Source organism: Dermacentor albipictus, unplaced genomic scaffold, assembly GCF_038994185.2.
Source record: "Dermacentor albipictus isolate Rhodes 1998 colony unplaced genomic scaffold, USDA_Dalb.pri_finalv2 scaffold_16, whole genome shotgun sequence".
Taxonomy (NCBI): domain Eukaryota; kingdom Metazoa; phylum Arthropoda; class Arachnida; order Ixodida; family Ixodidae; genus Dermacentor; species Dermacentor albipictus.
The window spans coordinates 5,767,203-5,789,436 of NW_027225570.1; the positions used below are offsets into that span (position 1 = coordinate 5,767,203).

Below are 22,234 nucleotides of genomic sequence, written 5' to 3' on the forward strand. Positions count from 1 at the left end.
CGGGACTTCAACTTAACTTTAAAAAATGTTGTTTCGGCGCCCGAAAGCTCACTATTCTTGGCCATGTTGTATCGCGAGCAGTGGCGTAGCCAGATCGTCTGGCACCCGGGGCGCATAGGTCTTCTGTCACCCCCCCCCCCCCTCCTCGGCTATAGTCGAGGAAGGCGAGGATATCAAGTTCCGGGTGTCTTCAGACGTATATGACACCCCTCCGCCCCCCCCCCCCTCTGGCCCTTTGCACCCGGGGCCCACGGCCCCCCGGCCCCCCCTGTTGCTACGCCACTGATCGCGAGACGGCGTCCTTCCGGATCCAGCCAAGCTCCGCGCTGTCACCGACTTTCCGCAACCAAAGAAGTTAAAGGAGCTTCAAAGTTTCCTTGGTTTAAGCTCATACTTCCGACGTTTCATTCGAAATTTCGCTTCCATAAGTGCACCCCTGACAGCCCTTCTAAATGGCGACAAAAAACTTTCCGCTTGGTCACCCGCCTGTGATGACGCCTTCACGAAATTACGCCGCCTGCTAACCTCGCCACCTATCTTCCGCCACTTCGATTCTGCAGCGCCCACAGAGGTCCACACCGATGCCAGCGGCGTCGGACTTGGCGCCGTACTCGCGCAACGAAAAGCGGGGTTTGATGAATATGTTGTTGCCTACGCGAGCCGAACTCTGACAAAGGCCGAGGCTAATTACTCTGTTACAGAGAAAGAGTGTTTAGCCATTATTTGGGCCCTTGGAAAATTCCGTCCTTATTTGAATGGTCACCCTTTCAATGTCGTCACTGACCATCACGCCCTTTGTTGGCTGTCTACCCTTAAGGACCCATCTGGCCGACTTGCTCGCTGGGCCCTTAAGCTACAGGAGTACGACATCCGCGTCCTCTACCGTTCCGGCCGCAAACACACGGACGCTGACGCCCTTTCTCGCTCACCGCTCTCCGCTGACTGCGCTTGCCTATCCGCCCTTGAGCCCACAGTTCCATCTCATGCACTGCGCAACATTCCGTCGGAGCAGCGAAAGGATCCCTGGATCAGTGCTCTCATCAGCATCCTTTCTGATCCATCCACCTCTTCACCATCTCGCGCTGTTCGCCGCCAGGCTACCCACTTCTGCATTCGCGATGGCCTTCTTTATCGTCGTAATTATCTCTCTGACGGTCGCAAGTGGCTTCTCGTGCTACCCCGCCATCTCCGTGACCATATCTGCGACGATTTCCACGCAGACCCTCAGTGCGCACATGCCGGGCTCTTCAAGACCTATGCTCGACTACGCGTCCGATTTTATTGGCGCGGCATGCATAGACTGTTTCATCGGGCGAGGAGGATAGGGCGCGCGGAGAGCCTTTCCTCCTCTCTGGCTTGGGCGATCCGGCGCGGCGCTGCTTGAAAGTATTGCTGTCGCGTGCTGCGGAACGACTTCGGGATGTTTGAGATCTTACTTTGCGAAATTTACGCCATGTTCGTTCATATAAGGTCGTCAGGGAAGCCTTTCGGTGCATCGGTAACTACTGTAGGCAGAAATATGTCTTGAGGCGCAAAAATGTGACGCGCATAATCAGCCGCGGTGTACGCGCATTATCAGTCGCGGTGCGTGTATGTGTTGTTTATATTTTGCTTATATCGATTTTAATTCAACAAAGAAAACCGGCATCTCTGTATTACCAGCATTAAATGGTAAATCAGCTCACTGTCTGATTGATTGGCGTAGGGAGTAAAACATAAGAGCGCATGCTCGTGCACGGCCAACCTAAGGCAACCACGAAGCATCTGAGTGGCAGGCGCTATTAAATATTTGTGATACACTGGCATCGTTCTCACACATTTCAAGTGTAGTATGCTTGAAATTACCATATGTCTACGCTAGCCTTGTTGCATGAGGCCCATAGCGCTGCTCAACACAGCGATCACTGCGGTTGGTGAGCCAGCGCGATACATGTATAAGCTATGTGCTTCCGCATTGCCTTTCTGGCCTTATACAGCCATATTTTATGTGAGGGTTCGCATAAAAAGAATGCGATGGCTATTTTTCAGCGAAAATTTCCGTAATACGTGTCAGTGCGTCGTAGAGAACTGAACGAACACAACCGAAAAAAAAAATTCGGTTATCATCCTCTTTCTCTAAAAAGCAAGAGAAAACGGGCTAACACCGCAGAACGTTTATAAATATATAACTGCTGATGCCGTATGCTTGGACCATGTGCTTTATAGAACAAAGATATCTGTAATCCAGCACCTACTACTGCTTAGGACGCTCGCGCAGTTCGTAAACGGTCGCTTTGCTGGACAAGCTTAATTCAGACTGTAAGGTATGCTGCTCTTACTAGCCAAAACTATTTTATTCATGGGTGGAAACCTCATCCATCCAAACAAGTAGTCACGCAATGTAACCAGCAGCGAACAGTTTGAACGCTTGTCAATGTATAACAGCACAGCTTTTACCGTAGCAGAACGCTACCCACGCTGTTACGATCATCGCGTATGTTTCATGGCTCCTAAACCACAGCTTCGAAATAGAGGTTAATACTGCAATAAGGTCACATTAGTGATTGGAACATTCATAAATAGACAATTGACCTCCGAGGCTGATCGTAGGCTCAAATATGCGCGCACACATCGCGCTGCGTGTTCCGTCCACCTCAACGCCAGCAGAAATTTCGGCCGTGACTTCTTAAACCACTTCAGCGCGTCTCACAGAACCATTTACCACGTAGAAGACGCACGTCATACTAAACAGACCGCACGACCGCTAAAACAAACGCCAGAACATACCGCCGATAGAGGCCGCGCCTTTCTTTCCGGTGCTTTGAAGGCACTACTCGACGAATGCCGAATCGTTCACCGCACCAGTACAGCGTACCATCCGCAAACTAACGGCATTACCGAGCCCTTCAACCGTACTCTTGGCGATATGCTCTCCATGTACGTCGCCTCTGATCATTCAAACTGGGACCAAGTTCTCCCTTTCGTGACGTATGCGTACAATACTGCGGCCCAAGCAACTACTGGTTTTTCCCCTTACTTTCTCCTATACGGACGAGAACCTTCTACTACGCTCGATACCATTCTGTCATATACACCTGACGCGTCCGAAAGTACTCCGCTATGTGAAGCTGCTCGTCATGCCGAGGAATGCCGCCAGCTTGCCCACTTTTTTTCCACCGAGGACCAGTGGCAGCGGCAATCGCGTCAACCTGCCGGCCGTTCTGCACCAACTTTTTAACGCGATAGCATTAAGGAGCTCGTGTCGCAGAAAAGCCGGCGTCGTCGGCGTCGGGTGTCGGCGTCGGTGTCGGCGTTTGCGGCGTTGACCGTGAGCGATAAATCATGGCAGGCGCTTCATAAATAAAAAGCAACTTCCAGGATTGGCCCGGTGGGAATCGAACCAGGGTCTCCGGAGTGTGAGACGGAGACGCTACCACTCAGCCACGAGTTCGATGCTTCCAAGCGGTGCAAACGCGCCTCTAGTGAATGCGGTGTTGCCTTCGAAACGAGCCGTGGAAAGTTATACTGCGGTGTATATCGGTAATTATGAACATGTAACGTACAGAAGTCACAATTACACGAGTTGCGAAGTGCGTTTCCGCTGCATTTCTTCTGCGCTTTCCGCACACGCAGAGCCATCTTGCGGCAAACACAGAAGACCCCCTCCTCTCAATGTACGGCGCTGCCCCGACAGGAGGCGCGCCGCGCGCGCATTGGGACCGCTGCCAGGCGCGTCGCGGGACTCCCTCTCCCCTGACGACGCTTCGCCGTGCTCCCGGTTTAGATTACTATCTATCTCTCTGCCCGTGCCGATCACGACGTTTGGCTGGCGTAGATCGTTTCCCCTCCGAGACACCGAGTTCTTTGGTTCGTTTCGTTCGCTCAGGCGCACGTTTCGTTGCCGCGCCGAACGCCGCGTTGCTCGACGCTCACCGCATGATAGGTGGGCGCTAAGTCCGATGCGGGGCGCATCGTAAGTGATTGCTGTGCCGTAGCGCATTGTCTTATACCCCTTGGCGGGTCGACGGGAACGCTGTCGCGTCCCACCCTTGAAGGCGAAGCTTAAGCGTCCTCCAATTTTTTGCCTGGCTCTCTCGTATGGCTTCGGGTACCCGCTACTACACCCGGCCTCTCCTCAAAACTTGTCGCAAGGTACCTAGGACCCTACCGCGTTCTGGAGCAAACGTCCTACGTCAATTACATCGTAGAGCCCCTCACGCCATCGACGGACCTACGCCATCGCGGCCGCGAACTTGTCCACGTCTCTCACATTAAGCCGTCCTACGACCCAATAGTAGTCTCTTCGCCTTAAGCCGCCAGGATGGCGGCTTTTTCTGCGAAGGGCGTTTGTAACGAAGAAGAGTAGCCTGCCTGCGCCACAGCACTATCGCTACCGGCATGAGCTCGTGGTTGCTGTGTTTCGCCGAACGCTTGTGACGGCTACCCGTTCGCGCCCGTTGCTAATAAATCTCTTAGCAGATGAAACAATTCATAGCTGTCATGGAATGTGCGCTTGAAGTAATGGACGGTTAATTTGGCTGCAGAGACAAAGTAATGACAATAACAGGGTGTCTACCATCTGGGAAGCCGGGAAGGGAAACCGGCAATTATCAGGGGTTCTGAATAGTCTGGAAATACTCATGGAAAACTCAAGGAGTTTCTGCTCCTTACAGGGAAAATTAGCTGTATAATGGGGGCGTTTGGAAACTACTCCTTTTATAAAACAGATACTGTCGTCAGCGAACCGACAAAGGCAGGGAACAGCGCCAAAGCCTCTAGATTCTCAACCGTGATCTTCTTCTTGCGTGAGTGGCGTACTCTGCCTCTTCAAGTATCGATAATATTCTTCACTGCATTTACTTCCCCTCCGGAAAAGAGCCAGCGACTTAGGGACAAGACGGAACAGTAGGGTCATAGTAATACGGTTTTCGCCGGTCTATATGCACGATCTCACGCCCTCGGCGTCGATGATCTCAAGACGGCTCAAGTAATAATAATAATAATAATAAAAATAACTTCTTTATTTCCATCAGTGATGGAGGAGACTGCGGGTAAAAGTCGCTTTGGGCAAGCGACTTGACTAGAGCCCGCAGCCTCAGCAGGGTGAGCAAGTGACTCGATGACCTAATTCCCTGGTGAAATTTGCTTGACAACACGGTAAGCAAAAAGAAATGGGCATGGGCAGGACATGTAATGAGGAGGGAAGATAACCGATGGTCATTAAGGGTTACGGAGTGGTTTCCAAGGGAAAGCGTAGCAGGGGGCGGCAGAAAGTTAGGTGGGCGGATGAGATTAAGAAGTTTGCAGAGACGACATGGCCACAATTAGTACATCACCGGGAGAGTACATGACCGGTTGAAGTATGGGAGCGGCCTTTGCCCTGCAGTGGGCGTAACCAGGCTGATGATGATGATGATGACGGCAAGGGTCGTGGTACTTGAAAACAAGCTTTGTCGACTGACCCGGGCTGGTATGGATCGAGAGCCATGTAAATGAGTCGAGGTTATAAGACATTGGAGCCTCTGATACAATGCGATGGTGTTTCTGGCGTTGCTGATCAGCAGTGGTGAGGGAGCGAGCAATCTGGCGACACTCTTCAGCGTATTTAGCGGCTTGAGAGACTGTCGTCGACTCACTCACGTCAGAGTGCTACGGAAGGATGGCGTCTAGCGTGCATGAGGGCTCGTGTCCGCAAAGTAAGCAGTATGGAGAGAATCCAGTCTGCGTAGCGGTATTACGGGTCAGGGGCGTAGCCAGGGCTTATAGGGCTTCAGCACCCCCCCCCCCCTTTTCGCGCTGTCATGCACTGCCGACCAAAAGAATCCCCCGTGCCGGAAATCATTCTGGATTTTGTCTAGAATGTCCTGAGCGCATGTATTGATATTCTGAAACTTTATGGGTATAAAGATCTCATAAACATTTGATGTGAAATGTACATTCACATTTCCAAAGTCGTGCTTTAGATTTTCAATTCCGGAACTTTGTGAGTTTAATGTTGTCATAAACATTTGTCGCAAAAGGTGCATTGGCTTTTCTAAACTCGCATATCGGACTATGCAACGAGACAATCCGTGCTACACCATCACCGTGCTGCAAAGGCTAGCGCCTGCTTGTGCGTTCGGCGCTTGGCACGACGAGTCCTCCAAGGTGTCGCATCCACAAGAATTAGAGAAAGGTATACTCTACGAAGGAGCGTCCCTCACGCTCAAGAAGGCCCAGGAAATTGGACGAACCGTACAACAAGTTCACCAAGAACTTGAAGTCTTCAACAGCTCGTTTCTTCAGCGCGTCTCGACGCAACGCCAAGATGGCGTCGACGGCCATCGCCTTCCTCGCCCGGGCGCGGAAGATGGCGATTCCCGCCGCCCTTCTCCCTCGACCCGGCGGCTTCAATATGGCGCTCGGCGGCATGGCGGAAAGTCGGCCAACAAGGCGGCCAACAAGGCGCGCGGCCCGAACTCCGCGAAGCCAGTCGAGACATCGTGGGCCATTGCTACAGATGTGGTTCACCTCACCACATCGCATCTGATCCAGGCTCTCCAGCCAAGCACGTTTCCTAGTAGGGCGTTTCGCTTCAGTTTGCCTTTCGAGGAACCGAAAGCATCGACAGTCCCCTGCTCGTACGCAGCTTGTTTTCGCTGCATGCCAACAAGTGTCAGGAGCTCCAGCTGACCCAAGCATTCAGCTTCCCTCTCTTCCGCATAACGTTCCCTCGGAGTTTGCCCAGCCGTACTCTGGACAATCGGGACTTGTAAAGGACTTCATCCACGACGTTCAACTTCGAGCTTCAATGCAACCAGCCTCGGCGAAACTGCGTCCTCAACCTCGGGTTCTCCGTGAGCAAGTCTGCGCTGTAAACGCTATTTCGCCCCTGGAAAACAAAGTTCAGTCAGTTGTTGAGGCACTGCAGCCAACTGACAAGAAGTCGCTGCATTCATTTCTCGGTGTCACGCCATACTACGCTAAACTGATCCCCCAGTACGCTGAATTGGTAGAGCCGCTTGGGAAACTGCTAAAGCAAGGACAACCGTCTGTCTGGGATCAGGATACCGAGTATAGCTTCCAGACTATTAAGGAAGTGATTGCATGCGAATTCGGCTCTTACGCAAAAAGTGTTAAGACGTGCGTGGACCGTCGTCATGCAACAAAATGTCCTCAATTTCGTCCAGGAGATCTTGTCCGAGTATGCAACTCGAGAAAGTCCGATCCTAAATACTCGGGACCATTTAAGATTTACCGTAGGGTAGGTCCCAATACTTTCACGCTTGAAGATGGCAAACGATGGAATGTATCCAAACTTGTGAAATGCCCTGCACTACAGGATTTTCTTGGAAAATTCACTGAAAAGAGTCACTCCAGTGACTACCCCTCCCTTGATGATTGTCTCCAACCTTTTCTTCTAGTTACTACTGGTATAGGGGATACATTACGTTTCTTGTAGCGTAATCGTGCAGTACGCACATCATTACTATGGTGCTGACCGCCATACTAATTTGTCTTTCAGGTCAAAAAGTTTTTAACATTAAAAGTCGTTAGCATTCTTACGGGGGGGGGGGAGGGACTATGGAGTGTAAAGTGCTTTTACGCACAATGCCCAATCCACGACAGCCACAGAGACTGTCTCAGTCGGGCTCAGAGCGAATGAGGCACCCACCAGTGCTGTTCCAGGGTGCACACAGATGCTTGTTACTGTATACTTCTGTACTTTGTGAATTTTTTATGTGTTATCTGTGCGTGCAAGGCTGCATCTCGTCTTCCCAAGACGGCTACTGAAACTCTGCAGAACTGGAGTGCAATAGTTCATATTCAGTTTTCATGTAGTGCGTTTTACTTAAGTGGGGAAGCCAAAGATGTCATTTTCTATTGTGTAAAAATGTCATCACTAAATATGTGTGTTACAGTGCTAATATGTGTTCTTTGACTCGTGACTTACTTGTTGCAAGGAGAGCGAGTAGAGCATTTTTCCTTTCAAGGGAGAGGTGATGTGGTATCCTGTGTTAACTTCTGGATTCGGTTTTGGGTCGTTAGTCAAGGCGTCACTCAGCGCCAAACGCTGCAAGTTGCCTCCAGTAAGTTGCCTCCGCAAAAATAAACATATTCATTCTTTGTCTGGTCCCTGACTGAAGCAGTCCGGCTCTTTCTTGCAGCGCTGCGTGCCCCGGCCGTTTAGGCCTACGCCGTAAACCTTTCATCCGGCCGCCCCGTCGAGGCTACAACAGGGGCGAATCATGATGCCACCATTACGAGCCTGAAACACGACGGCAAAGCTTACAGTGGAAGCATTCGAATTCACCACACTCAAAGAAAGCAAAGGTCGTAATTTCTGTCGGAAATATGTTGTTGACTATTTTTCGATCGTCAGGGGCCATTATTGATCGACTTCGCTAAACCTGTAGTGATTATCAATTGTTTCCGATATTGTGAAACGCCGGATCGGCTACGTCTCGCAATCAAGAACAAACGACGTGGAAAATTAAGGAATGGGATCCGCTTGCTCCACGACAATGCCCGGCCCCATGTCGCTGATGTGGTTAACATAAAACTGGCAAAGATCAAGTGGGAAACGCTGCAACTCCCGCCTTACAGACGAAACCAGTCGCCTTGTGGCTTCCAAATTATGGGGCATTTGAAAAAACAGCTCAAGGGAACCAGATTGGTGCCAGACGATGACGTGAAACAGTCAGTTACAGATTTTTTGAAGCAGTATCCCAAGGAGTTTTATGAGACGGGAATCACGCGATTCGTTAGTCAGTGGGACAAATGTCTAACTGCTCATGGTGACTACCTATAAATAAGGTACCCCGTTTGTCATGTATTCGCACTGCCTCACTTTCATTTGACTCGCCCACGTATATATTGCAGAACTGCTTTTCGCATGTGCTCTCTGTTCCACCTTTATAATTTTGGTGCAATTACTGAATACACGACCGGTGACAGCTGCTCCGGCGCAAAATATTGTAATAAAGGACAGCGCCATGGAGATTTTCTCCCTGGCCATTGAATATGCACAAAAAACGTAAACAACGTTCTTGAATGACAAAGTTTCATTAATTATTTGTCCTCAACTTGTTCATTTCATAGCCTTTTCATTTTTCCTATCAGCGGCAGCTGGTTTCAAACTGATATAGTTCTGAAGTTCGTGTGACATTTTGTTTACTTATTAAATAGAAAAATATCATGGAAGCATTGACATCAGTTATTTCGGGCACAACTTTTGAGACATACGAGTATATTCTTTTGTGCAAAAATAATACTTTACTTGCCTTGAGAGTGCATAGCTTTCAAGAATTCGTTTGCAGCATCTTTGGCAATAGCAATGCAGGTATTATTAATGTATTAGATCCCTCGACAAATTTTATAAGGAAGAGGCCGAGCTAAAAAACATTTCTTTAAATTAAGTAGTAGGCCACAACGGAACTGAGGCAAGTGAGGACAGCTTCAGGCGTTCGGGGTGCACCTTGACATGCGAAAAGATCACGATATCGTCCAGGTAAGATAGGCACCACTTGAGGCCGCGGAGGATATTATCGACATGTATTTGAGAATAACTTCTTGGGCGAGTTGGTGTTTACTTAAATGTGGCTCTTTTCAGCGCGAAACCTCCAAAAAAGAAAAAGACAGTGAGAGCCGAAAGGAAAGACGAGCGCTACTTACAACTGTTTATTCCGAAGAACAGAGCATCCCACATATACACAAGAATGCACATGCGCAAACGCATAAAACAAGCAAATTATGTCAGTCAGCTCAAGGTATTGTTATCCATTTTATGTGCTTCGCAATCTGAATTCTGAATCGTAAAGCACAACAAAAATTTGACTTACGGAAGCTATGCCAGTGGTATGGATATGGAAGGTTTCTAAGAGTTCACGTGCGGTTTTGTTTTTTGCTTCTGATTAGGATCCTGACATTAAAGAACAGTGGTAGACAGTTGGTACAAGACCTGCAGTGTGCAGACAGGTGTGTAGCCGTATCTTTCTTTAAAATATTTTAAAAAATATTTTTTAAAAAATATTTCATTCAGAATTCAGATTGCTAAGCATATAAAATGGATAACAATGCCTTCGGCTGAGTGACGTTTGTTGCTTGTTTTATGCGTTTGCGCATGTGCATTCTTGTGTATATATCGAATGCTCTATTTTTGGAATAAACAGTTGTAAGTAGTGCTCGTTTCTCCTTTCGCCTCTCACTGTATTCTTTTTTTTTTAGTTTTTGCGCTAAAAAGAGCAACATGTTATGTTATCGGTCATGCGCTCAAAAGTGGCAAGTGCGTTGCAGAGCCCGAAAGGCGTCACATTTAGTTCATATAAGCCATCGGGAGCAACAAAGACTGCCTTAGGGCGGTCGGTTTCAGCCGTCGGTACTTGCCAGTAGCCGGAGCGCAGGTCTAACGAAGAAAATAATTCGGCTCCTTGTAACCAGTCCACGGCGTCATCTATGCGAAGCAGTGGATAGATCTCCTTGCGCGTGATGTTAGCCGGCGGTGGTCAAAGACGTTCCTTTTCTTTACGAGAACAACCGGTGAGGCCTATGGGCTATTTGAGGGCTGTGTGACGCCGCGCTGAAGCATGTGATCAAGTTGTTCAGCGATGATGTGGCGCTCAGAGGCTGACACACGATATGGGCGCTGACGTAAAGGAGGTTGGACACTAGTGCCGATGTGGTGAGCTACGGTTGTAATACGGCCCAAAGAAGGTTGAAAGTCACCGAAGCCGGCGCGAAAGCAGTAAGTAGATGAGCTTTGCACGTTGCTGCTGCGTAAGATGGGCGTTGACGCATCGAGAAAGGGCGTCAGTAAATCATGGAGGAGAGGAGAGAAGAGATGCATCAATGACGCCAATCTGAAGAAAAGATGGGGGGTCAGAAACGACATATGTAGAAAAGAGGTCGAGTTCGTCAACACTGCCAAGCCACTCTCCCCGCAGTAAATTGGAGGGGCAGGGAAACGGATAACCTACATGGCAGTATCGTCAATTGTCAGTACGGCAAAGGGAGCCAGAAACCACTTGCAACGGACAGCGGTTTCAGAAGCAGTAGAAAGTACGGTTCAGCCTTAGGGACGTCACAAGAAAGAGATACCAGAGGGATGAGAAAGGGATAATCGCACTGTCAGCGGCAATAAACACTTTTGCCGGCAGAGGCGGCGAGTCGACAAAAGCGAGGTCACACAACTGCAAAAACTCGACTTCGGCGCGAGCACAGTCGATGACGCCATGGTAAGTGAAAAGGAACTCCCAGCCCAGTATGACATCGTGGGAGCATTGCGAAAGCACAACAAACTCGAGTGTGCACATAACATCTTGAATAATGACGCGTGCTGTGCACGCCGCAAAAGGTAGGATTCGTTGTGAGCTTGCAGTGCTCAATGTAGAGACACAAAGCGGCGTCGTTACTATTCGGAGTTGACGGCAAAGTTTTTCAGTCGTTACAGAAACCGCGGCTCTTGTGTCAAGAAATGCTAGAAGGGGCATACCTTCGACGCCGACGGAAACAACATTGGAAGGGTACAAACATGTCTTGAAAAGTTCGAAAGCTGCCCAGTTCGTGCCCCCGGAACTGCGGCTTCTAGTCTTCCTGAGGGACAGGCTGAGGGCGTCGCAGCATTCGTGAAAGGGAACGGCGACTTGGTGAAGGCGACCGATGTGCGTTGAAGGTTCGGCGAGTCGAGGAGAAGGAGCATATTGTCACGTGGTGGTGACGTTGAAGAACGCAGTAGCAATACTGTGAACGACAAAACTAACCTTTATTGGGTGAACCTGTGCCCACAAGACAGGCTACACTTATAGCACAACGATAGCGGCGAACACAGTCGGCGATCGTCGAAAATCTGATCAGCGGGTCAAACGCGTCGGCTTTCATACAGCAGTCGTCGAATGTTCCAGACTAATCGCTGGGACCCGCGTGTCTTCCACAAAGTTCTACACCATTCGCGTCACGCGATGCAACCAGATACCACAAGGTTCGGCGCTAACAGACAGCGGATAGAAGCATCGATAAGATTCAAGAAACGTCCTATACATGCAGGCGCGTCCTGCGCTGTGCGATAGCATTTGTTGGGCGGTGAAACATGGTCACCCGGAAAAGATTAACATGTACACGTGTCAATATGGAGGAGTCTCAGGTGTTGATGCAAAAACGTGGTGATTTGGCCGTAAATATTCACGAGAGGGCTGCGGTTTGATTGTAGTGTTCACATGGGAGGTTATGGCCAAGTGCTCCACCAGGGTGGCCAATCCTGCTCTGGTGAGGGAGTGCGTTACCGGTTCTGGTCATCGGGACCAGGCGGCACTCCAGGCCTGTTGATGCAATTTTACCAACACACACATTTTTTTTTAATCTGGTGGAAAATTGCGCGGCACCGGGATTCGAACTACGGTCCTATTGCACGCGAGGCGGATGCTCTACCTCTACGCCACCACTGCAGCCGCAATTGGAATCTGAACCTTGCAACGTTTAACGCTAGAACGTTATCTAGTGAGGCGAGTATAGCAGTGCTATTGGAGGAATTAGAGGGCATTAAATGGGATATAAAGAGCTCAGTGAAGTTAGGAGGACAGAAAAAGCATATACAGTGCTAAAAAGCAGGCACGTTCTGTGCAAGCGGGGCTTAGAGAAGAGACGAGAACTAGAATTCGAATTCCTGATCATTAAGAATATAGCTGGTAACATACAGGAATTCTATAGCATTAACGAAAGGCTTGCAGGTCTTGTTGTGAACCTTAATAAGAGGTTCAAATTGAAGGTCGTATATGTCTACATGCAGTCCCTACATCCAGTCATGATGACCAGGAAGTCGAAAGCTTCTATGAAGCCGTGGAATCGGCGATGGGTAAAGTCAAAACAAAATACACTATACTGATGGGCGACTTCAATGGCAAGGTAGGCAAGAAGCAAGCTGGAGACAAATCAGTTGGGGAATATGGCATAGGCACTAGGAATAGTAGGGGAGAGTTATTAGTAGACTTCGCAGAACACAATAATATGCGGATAATGAATACCTTTTTCCGCAAGCGGGATAGCCGAAAGTGGACGTGGAGGAGCCCGAATGACGAGACTAGAAATGAAATAGACTTTATACTCTGCGCTAACCCTGGCATCATCCAAGATGTGGACGCGCTCGGCAAGGTGCACTGCAGTTACCATAGGATGGCAAGAACTCGAATTAGCCTAGACATGAGGGGGGCACGGAAAAAACTGGTACATAAGAAACCGATCAATGAGTTAGCGGTAAGAGGCAAAATAGAGGAATTCGGGATCAAGCTACAGAACAGGTATGCGGCTTTAACTCAGGAAGAGGACCTTAGTGTTCAAACAATAAAGGACAATCTTATGGGCATCATTAAGGAGTGTGCAATAGAAGTCGGCGGTAACTCCGTTAGACATGATACCAGTAAGCTATCGCAGGAGACGAAAGATCTGATCAAGAAACGCCTATGTATGAAAGCCTCTAGCCCTACAGCTAGAATAGAACTGGCAGCACTTTCGAAGTTAACAACAAGCTTAAGACAGCTGACATAAGGAAGTGTAACATGGATAGAATTGAATATGCCTTCAGGAACGGAGGAAGCCTAAAATCAGTGAGGAATAAACTAGGAATTGGCAAGAATCAGGTGTATGCCTTAACAGACAAAGCCGGCAATATCATTACTAATATGGATGAGATAGTTCAAGTAGCTGAGGAGTTCTATAGAGATTTATACAGTACCAGTGACAACCACGACGATAATGGAAGAGAAAATAGTCTAGAGGAATTTGAAATCCCACAAGTAACTCCGGAAGAAGTAAAGAAAGCCTTGGGAGCTATGCAAAAGGGGAAGGCAGCTGCGGAGGATCAGGTAAAAGCAGATTTGTTGAAGGATGGTGGGCATATTGTTCTAGAGAAACTGGCCACCCTGTATACGCAATGCCTCATGACCTCGAGCGTACCGGTATCTTGGAAGAACGCTAACATAATCCTAATCCATAAGAAATGGGACGGCAAAGACATGAAAATTATAGACCGATCAGCTTACTGTCCGTTGCCCACGAAGTATTTACTAAGTTAATCGCAAATAGAATCAGGAACACCTTAGACTTCTGTCAAGCAAAGCACCAGGCAGGATTCTGTAAAGGCTACTCAACAATAGATCATATTCACACTATCAATCAGGTGATCGAAAAATGTGCGGAATATAACCAACCCTTATATATAGCTTTCATTGATTACGAGAAAGCGTTTGATTCAGTCAAACCCTCAGCAGTCATGGAGGCATTACGGAATCAAGGTGTTGACGAGCCATATGTAAAAATACTGAAAGATATCTATAGCGGCTCCATAGCCACCGTAGTCCTCCATAAAGAAAGCAACAAAATCCCAATAAAGAAAGGCGTCAGGCAGGAAGACACGATCTCTCCAGTGCTATTCACAGCGTGCTTACAAGAGGTATTCAGAGACCTGGATTGGGAAGAATTGGGGATAAGAGTTAATGGAGACTACCTTAGTAATTTGCGATTCGCTGATGATATTGCCTTGCTTAGCAACTCAGGGGACCTATTGCAATGCATGCTCACTGACCTGGAGAGGCAAGGCAGATAGGTGGGTCTAAATATTAATCTGCAGAAAGCTAAAGTAATGTTTAACAACCTCGCAAGAGAACAGCGGTTTACGATATGTAGCGAGGCACTGGAAGTAGTAAGGGAATACATCTACTTAGGGCAGGTAGTGACCGCGGATCCGCATCATGAGACTGAAATAACCGGAAGAATAAGAAAGGGCTGGGGTGCGTTTGGCAGGCATTCTCAAATCATGAACAGCAGGTTGCCATTATCCCTCAAGAGAAAAGTGTATAACAGCTGTGTCTTACCAGTACTCACGTACCGGGCAGAAACGTGGAGGCTCACGAAAAGGGTTCTACTTAAATTGAGGACGACGCCATGAGCTATGGAAAGAAGAATGATGGGTGTACCGTTAAGGGATAAGAAAAGATCAGATTGGGTGAGGGAACAAACGCGAGGTAATGACATCTTACTTGAAATAAAAAAAAGAAATGGGCATGGACAGCACATGTAATGAGGAGGTAAGATAATCGATGGTCAGTAAGGGTTACGGACTGGATTCGAAGGAAAGAGAAGCGTAGCAGGGGGCGGCAGAAAGTTAGGTGGGTGGATGAGATTAAGTTTGCAGCGATGACTCGGGCACAATTTGTACATGACCGGGGTAGTTGGTGTAGTATGGGAGAGGCCTTTGCCCTGCAGTGGGCGTAACCAGGCAAATAATGATAATGATGATGATTCACGAGAGAGGAATCCATGCTGGTGGCAAAACCATGCTACGTGGCCTGGGATGCTGCACGAGTAGCATATGGGGTGGTTGCCGGGGGTACGCCACAAGTTATGAGAACGAGCGCTGCTGGTGAGTTAGGACGGACAGCATGGTGCGCAAGTTGAGGTGACTCAAGAAAGGTGTGTGTTGGCACGTAGGAGTTGGCGACGGGCAGAGGCCGAAATGTGACTACGACTTCGGCGTAGGTGCGCGGAGGCAGAGGCGTGACGACGGATCCCGCGTAGCTGAGCGGAGCAGTCACTGGTAGCGCCGGCGGTGCGGTAGCACCTCAGAGACTTGCTCGTGGCCGACGCGCTGTATGAACAGCGGCAGCGTAGAGGGGGCAGTAATAAGGGTAGAAGGCACAAGAGACAGCAGGCGCGCAAACTCCTCGCGCACGAACTGCTTAATTGTGTTAAGTGACACTGAGTGATCTCCCGCAAAGCCAGCAGTTGTTCAAGCCGAAATTGTTTCTTTGAGCAAGGAGGAACCGCGAATAGGTCGCGTTGGTTCCGGAGCTCGTCATAGCTCTGACACAGTTGAATAACGTCAGCTGTCGTTAATAATAATAATATACGGGGTTTTACGTGCCAAAACCAGTTTCTGATTATGAGGCACGCCGTAGTGGGGGACTCCGGAAATTTTGACCACCAGGGGTTCTTTAACGTGCACCTAAATCTAAGTACACGGGTGTTTTCGCATTTCGCCCCCATCGAAATGCGGCCGCCGTGGCCGAGATTCGATCCCGCGACCTCGTGCTCAGCAGCCTAACACCATAGCCACTGAGCAAGCATGGGGGGTCGTCAGCTGTCGTTTCCGTATTCTTGGCGACAAGCATCTGAAATGCAGCGTCATTGACACCTTTCAATATGTGTTTGATCTTGTCGGCCTTTGTCACTGATGGGTTGACACGTTTGCAAAGGCCGACCACATCTTCAATGCAACTTGTCCAGGTCTCGCTATATTGTTGAGCTGGGCTGCGCAAGCGCTGCTCGGCACGGAACTTGCGAACGGCTGGACTACAAAATAGCTCCACGAGTTGCGTTCTCAAGGCCAACCAGGTGGTAAGGTCAGCCTCCTGGTCGCGGAACCGCCGAATGACGACGTCAGTCAAGTAAAATATGGCATTGTTGAGGTTATGCGTGTCGTCCCATTTGTTGTGCTTGCTTACCCGGTCGTATGATTTAAGCCAATCCTCCACGTCGTCGGCTCCGCTCAAGAAAGCAGGGTCCCGTTGCCGAAAGGTGCCGGAGCAGAACACAGTCGGAGGCTGGGAGGCAACCGGCTGCTCTTCGTCCGTGGCCATCAAAAAAACAGGAAGCAAAATACGCAGGGTTGCAGGGAACCATCAAACTCCACCCAATGGGGTTATTTGGAATCTACTGCTTTTTCAAAACTGACACTGTCGTAGTCAGCGAACCGACAAAGGCAGAGGAAAGCGCCGAAGCCTCGGTAGGATAGGATAGCATAGGATATGCTTCTTCGATGGCGCGTACCCGCTGCGGGGTATTGGCCGAGATAGGAATATTATTAGGGAGATGTTGATATTACAAAAACTGGTAAAAGTGTCAGATTTTCAACCATCATGCTCTTTTTGGATGAGCGGCGCATTCTTGTTCTCGAAGTTTCGATAATATTCTTCATTACAGCTGTAATATTATTGAAAGGGAATGAAAGTGACGGTAATGCTGGCTCAAGTAACATACAGAAATCGTAACAAATCCTGTTCGACGACGTGTCGTCGGTTTGAGGCGTTGTCTGTGTACATTCAACAAGTGACTTTTCGGACGCCCGATAATTCGGACAGCTTCGCAGCACTACAACGTACCCCATAGAGTCAATGCATAAGAACGTCTGAAATTTCGGGTGCAAGAACCCTTGGCCATCCGATTTTCTGGAAGTTATTCCGTGACCGCAGGTCCGAAACGACATATTCGAAACGGCTTTCCGTATGTGCCTGCACATGCATTCTTTGTTTCGAGATGCCCAATTTTCGGACGTTTTCGCGGCCCCCAGAAGCCCGAAAAATCGGACGTTGACTGTGCAACTGACCAAGAGGATGCTTCAAATGGTCCGTGGGGCGAACGCACGGTGGAAGGAGGACGAGGACAGAATGGAGCTACGCAATGAGAACTGAACGGGAAAGGAAGCGTGCTCGTGCTTTGAAGGAGCATGAACCCAAAAAACAAAGTGTTGGCGGATGCCGAGATGAAGGTGTCCCTCATCTACACCAAAATAAACTCTTTAAAGCAGTGAAACGCAACACAGCCGTTGTGCGCGGGTTGAGAATACGTCAGGACAGTTGAGGCTGCTTTACCAGCTGTTGAGAAAGAATCGCACTTGTGACAATGTTCGGGTCTTACACCAATGACACCCGAGTTGTTTCTGCCAGTTAATAGAAATAGCTAATATCCACTTCAACTGCGGCGTCCACGTTTGTGGACGCGACCTACTTTTGCCTTTTCTGTGCAGCGGTAGTAAGGACTAGAGCGCAATCGTTAACCTTAGGGTAAACTGAACATTCTGATAATCTAAATTACTTCCATTTTGCTTCTGAGTGATATGTATCGCTACAGAGTATCGCGTTGGTGAAGGCGCTACTGTATTTCACGTCATGTTTTAGGTGGGGCATGTCGGCAGCAACTTTGAAATATATTTCTTTCTTTGTTGAAATGCTTGAGGCAAATGAATAACTTGTGCATATAATTCGAGCGGGGGATTTATTCCTTTTTATGAAGAAACGTAACATGGCTGACTTTACAATATTCAAATATTTGGTTACTCTGTAATTATGATGACTCATCATAAAATGTTTAAAGAGTCATTCTACTGTCTTGATTTGCTTTCAGTGGAGTCTCAAGCACCATCTATGTTTCACACATGTACCAACAGTCGTTTATAATTGGTGATTGAAGGGCATATTCGAAAATATTTGCTTCTGTATGCATGTCCTTTATTTCCGTATTTGAGAATGTTGGCATGGAATTGCAATAAATTTTTTGCCATTTTTCAAATATATTTTATTTTTATTAACCCGTCCCGTCTGATTTCTTTTTGAATAAAATAAGCGCTACTGCTTACTATTCAAACTAGAATAAGCAGTTTTTTTTTAACATGCTGACTTGGAAGTGACAGCTTCGGACGACACAGTGTCAGCCCGTCTTTACATAAAACAAAGTTCTGTGTCACTCAGGGAATTTCGCAAAGGCACTCGGGGAAAACGGGGAAAACTGGGGAAACCCGGAAATGTCAGCTTGGTAGACACTCTGAATATATTTGAGGCAAAAAACAAGGCTTAAGCAAGGTCCATTTTGTTAGTTGAATAGTAAGCTATCGCATTTAAAATGCCTCCTTTACGCGAGCCAGTGCAGTTTGAGGCTTTTAACAGTGAATGTGCCACTATTTTGCTACGGTAATTTAAATAGTGCGTGCTACCTGCATCAGCTGATCAATGTTTTCTGGATTTCAGACGCGGCTAGGAACAACCCAACGTGAGCTGATGTGCTGTCACTGTCAAAACAGCGGCAGAGCAGCTGACAAAACTGCTGCTTGAGCGCCATGTGCGCCTCAGAGGCATAAGTGATGCATTTTATGGCCTTAATTAGATATATGAGAGTGGGCTATGCTTCCATTTATTGGTGGAAAATCTCTAGCGTTTTCATTTATTCATAAATATAAGTTTGAACTCTAGCTTGAAAAGTTGCAACGTTTAAATGGCTCGAGTCTCGAACCAGGACGAATTCTTCTTCATCTATGAGGCTTTTGTTTCGAGGAACCTGTATGGGTTACCTTTGTAGCAATCGATATGAACAGGTGGGTGTCCGATTTTCCCTTTAATAATTACTTCTCTCCACCTTCCGGGTTTCCGCAGAACTGTTACGTCAAACTCTTGTCTTCGCTTCGAGTTGTTGACAAATTTGACTTCGTCCTGCCATCTGCTTGCCGCCTGGTTAGCGCAGACGGTAGAGCGGGTGCCCCGGAAAGGTGGTGGTCCCGGGCTCGAGTCCCGGACCAGGACAAACGTTTCTTCAACTGCGAGGCTTTTCTTTCGAGGAACCCGGATTGCTTTCCTTTGTAGCAATTGCTACGAACGGGTGGATGTCGGATTTTCCCTTTATTATTCATTTTCTGTATAGAAGTCGCCGCGTCTTCATCGTTGCTTTCACGCTCATAAAAGATGCTCCCGCAGTTCACCTGTGGCTCTACCCAAAGTCTGTTGTTTTCTTGTCTAATGATATACAAGGCTTGTTGTGTTTAAAAGCGCCCGAGGAACCATTCGTTTAAAAAATAACCGAGATTCTGTCGCCCAGTACTATGGCCTTGATAATTAGGTTAACGGTGTTTGCAATATGGGCCTCTTGGTAACGCATCTTGAATAGGTGTACGGTAGCGCGGATTACAGACAGGACAAAAGCAGACACACACAGGGACACACACAGCGCTGCGAGTGTCCCTGTGTGTCTTCTTTTGTCCTGTCTTTGAATCGCGCTACCGTACACCTATTTATTGATAATCCTAGGTTCCCTTTTGCAATTTCATGATTTTAATTGGATATTTAATTACTGCAAATTTTCTAGCTATGACCTAAATTTGCTTGTGGACACACACATGCGTGGTATGGAATTACACCTACATAAAAATGGGTCACAGCAGCTGCCTCTAGATATCAAAACAAAGCAGAGCGCAAGATTAGATTATCGGGCGACTGATGAGGCAAAGAGGTAATGAAAGGCCGACCGAGGCAATGAAATTCGACTGCTCGCTTTCGTCCCAATCGTGTAAATGCAGCTTCTTCGTAACTACAAAGACTGAACAAGCACGGTTTGTGTACAACATGGAATAAAAAACGTTGACAGGTATTTTAGCGTACGCTGAAGAGGATGAAGGGGAAATTTAGCCTGCCCGCTCAGGAGACATTTGTTAAATTACTTGACATTCCCATTCGAATGAGTTGTTACTTTCTATTTGTTTTTTTTTTCACCAAAGATCGTGGTTCTGACTCCTGCCTGTGGTTGTGGATTCGACCATCAATGGTGGCACCATCAGTTTTGATGCCATTGAATTCTGTTCCCACCAAAGGTCGTAGGCTCGAGTGCCTTAATTAACCATTTAATTAACTCTACCTTAATTACCACCTAAGTTCGTCGGTTCGACTTTCACCGAAGATAATGGGCTCTAGCACCTTAATCAACTCTATCATAATTATCTGTCTTAATTAACTTCGCCCTAATTAACACCAAGGGCCGTGCGTTCGACTCCCAGCAATGGTCGCGGGTGGCACCATCAAATTTGGTGCCATTGAATTTTGGTGCCATAACGCCGGACGGTACATTTTTCGATAACGCCCGGACGACGTGTTGTTCGACTGGTGAGGCACTTAAGGCTTTCGCATTAATGATAGCCGCTCAAGCACCGTTTTGTTGCGCACTGTTCTTCGTTAGGTTTATTAGGTACATTGCTCGCTCCTGCGCACCACATTGTTCTCTGGGAAGTGGCGCCACAATGCTGCAGTGAGGTCCACCCAATCACGCGGTTGTCAGCTCATGCCGTACCGGCTTCTTTTCGTCGAGCGCCACCGTGTTGCTCTGTACGCGGCTGTGTGCATATATCCACATTCACGAAGTCGCACCACTGCGATATCGTTTGTCATCTCTCGAAGCGAATGTGCCGACACACCGCATTTTCTTATGTGTTCATGCTTTGTCAATAAGTAATTGTGCCTCAGAGGCAAATACATTGCTTATTATGCTGTGTCACGTGTGTTTCACCCCGAAAGAAAAAGCAGGAATACACCGGAGCCCTCCGAGCTCAGCTAGTTCGATCGTTCACGCGCTGACCCATCTTATCCGTGCATGAGTTCGCGTAACCGTGTTTGCAGCTTCCGATTTTCGGCTTTTTCCCGTTTTAGAAGTCCATATAGCGCTTATCAAGGTTATTAGCACATACAGTATGTCACCTGTAAGAAAATCACTTTGAAATTCTTGACAGGCTGCTAACTAACCGGAGAAGTGGAATTTCTCACGAGCTTCACAAAATTTTTCGAAGCTAACTTACCTATCGCGGAAGCGATGACGAATATGAGCAGGATCTTCATAATTCTGGCACGCAGTATGGGGCTCGTCTAGTTGCGACTCGGGCTTATGCTGCTGTGATGTGCACGTCTCTGTACACCCACTGCTCACGCAACCGCGCGATAGAACTGTCGCCACGAAATCAATGTAATGACGTCAGAGGTTTCAGCATTATTCACTTAATTGCGTGCATGCTACGCTGCAGCCTTTATGGCGTATCGCATAGATAGGGAGCCCGGCAATCGTCCACGTTAAGTGATGATATTCCTTCACAGCCATTTCGGCTTGGCGAAGCGTTCTGATGAGATAACATTGCCGTGATTACGGAGAACTTATCATCAGGTGAGATATGTGCCCTAGTTCGACGTGCGGGTGACAAACACGAGTGGGCGTCGCTTCCTCTGCAGTTTTTGCTCCGGTGTACCTGAAGCTGTCATTTGGATCCATTAAGAGCAGAAAGCGCGAAATAAGTTATATGCCGACGTTTTAGTGTCGAAACCCCGACCTGATTACACGAGGGACGCCGTACAGTTAGGTACTCTTGAATAATTTGACGTGCAAACGTGCATTGACGAGCACGTTTTTTGACGCCGCCGAAATACGGCGGCCGGGACCGAACACTCGAGCTCGTGAAGCGGCGCGATGTCGCAGCCACTGCACTTGCGCGACGGGTAGAAAACGCAGCGCCATGCAGGCAGGGACACAAGTGTGCCCTGCCTCTGGTTTGCCTCTGTCCGCAACGCACTGCATTTTCTGCTCTCATATCGGGAGTCGTCTATGCGATCGACAGTTCACCGAGCTCGCAGCCACAAAAAAAGAAAAGCTCGAGAGCATAGCACGAACGACCACCTCTGTTAGAGCCATGGCATAGGTAGCGCCTATGGAA

General features: G+C 48.2%; 1 protein-coding gene across 1 annotated transcript in view; it reads right to left on the bottom strand.

Annotated features, from left to right (window-relative positions):
• Window positions 1-21,599, bottom strand: part of LOC135920485 (chymotrypsinogen A-like) — a 234,800-nt gene extending 213,201 nt beyond the window's left edge. The window contains exon 1 of the mRNA XM_070529009.1: window positions 21,332-21,599. Coding sequence (XP_070385110.1) covers window positions 21,332-21,371 — 40 coding nt within the window. The 5' untranslated portion in view covers window positions 21,372-21,599. The remainder of the gene's footprint in view (window positions 1-21,331) is intronic.
• Between the last annotated feature and the right edge of the window lie 635 nt (window positions 21,600-22,234).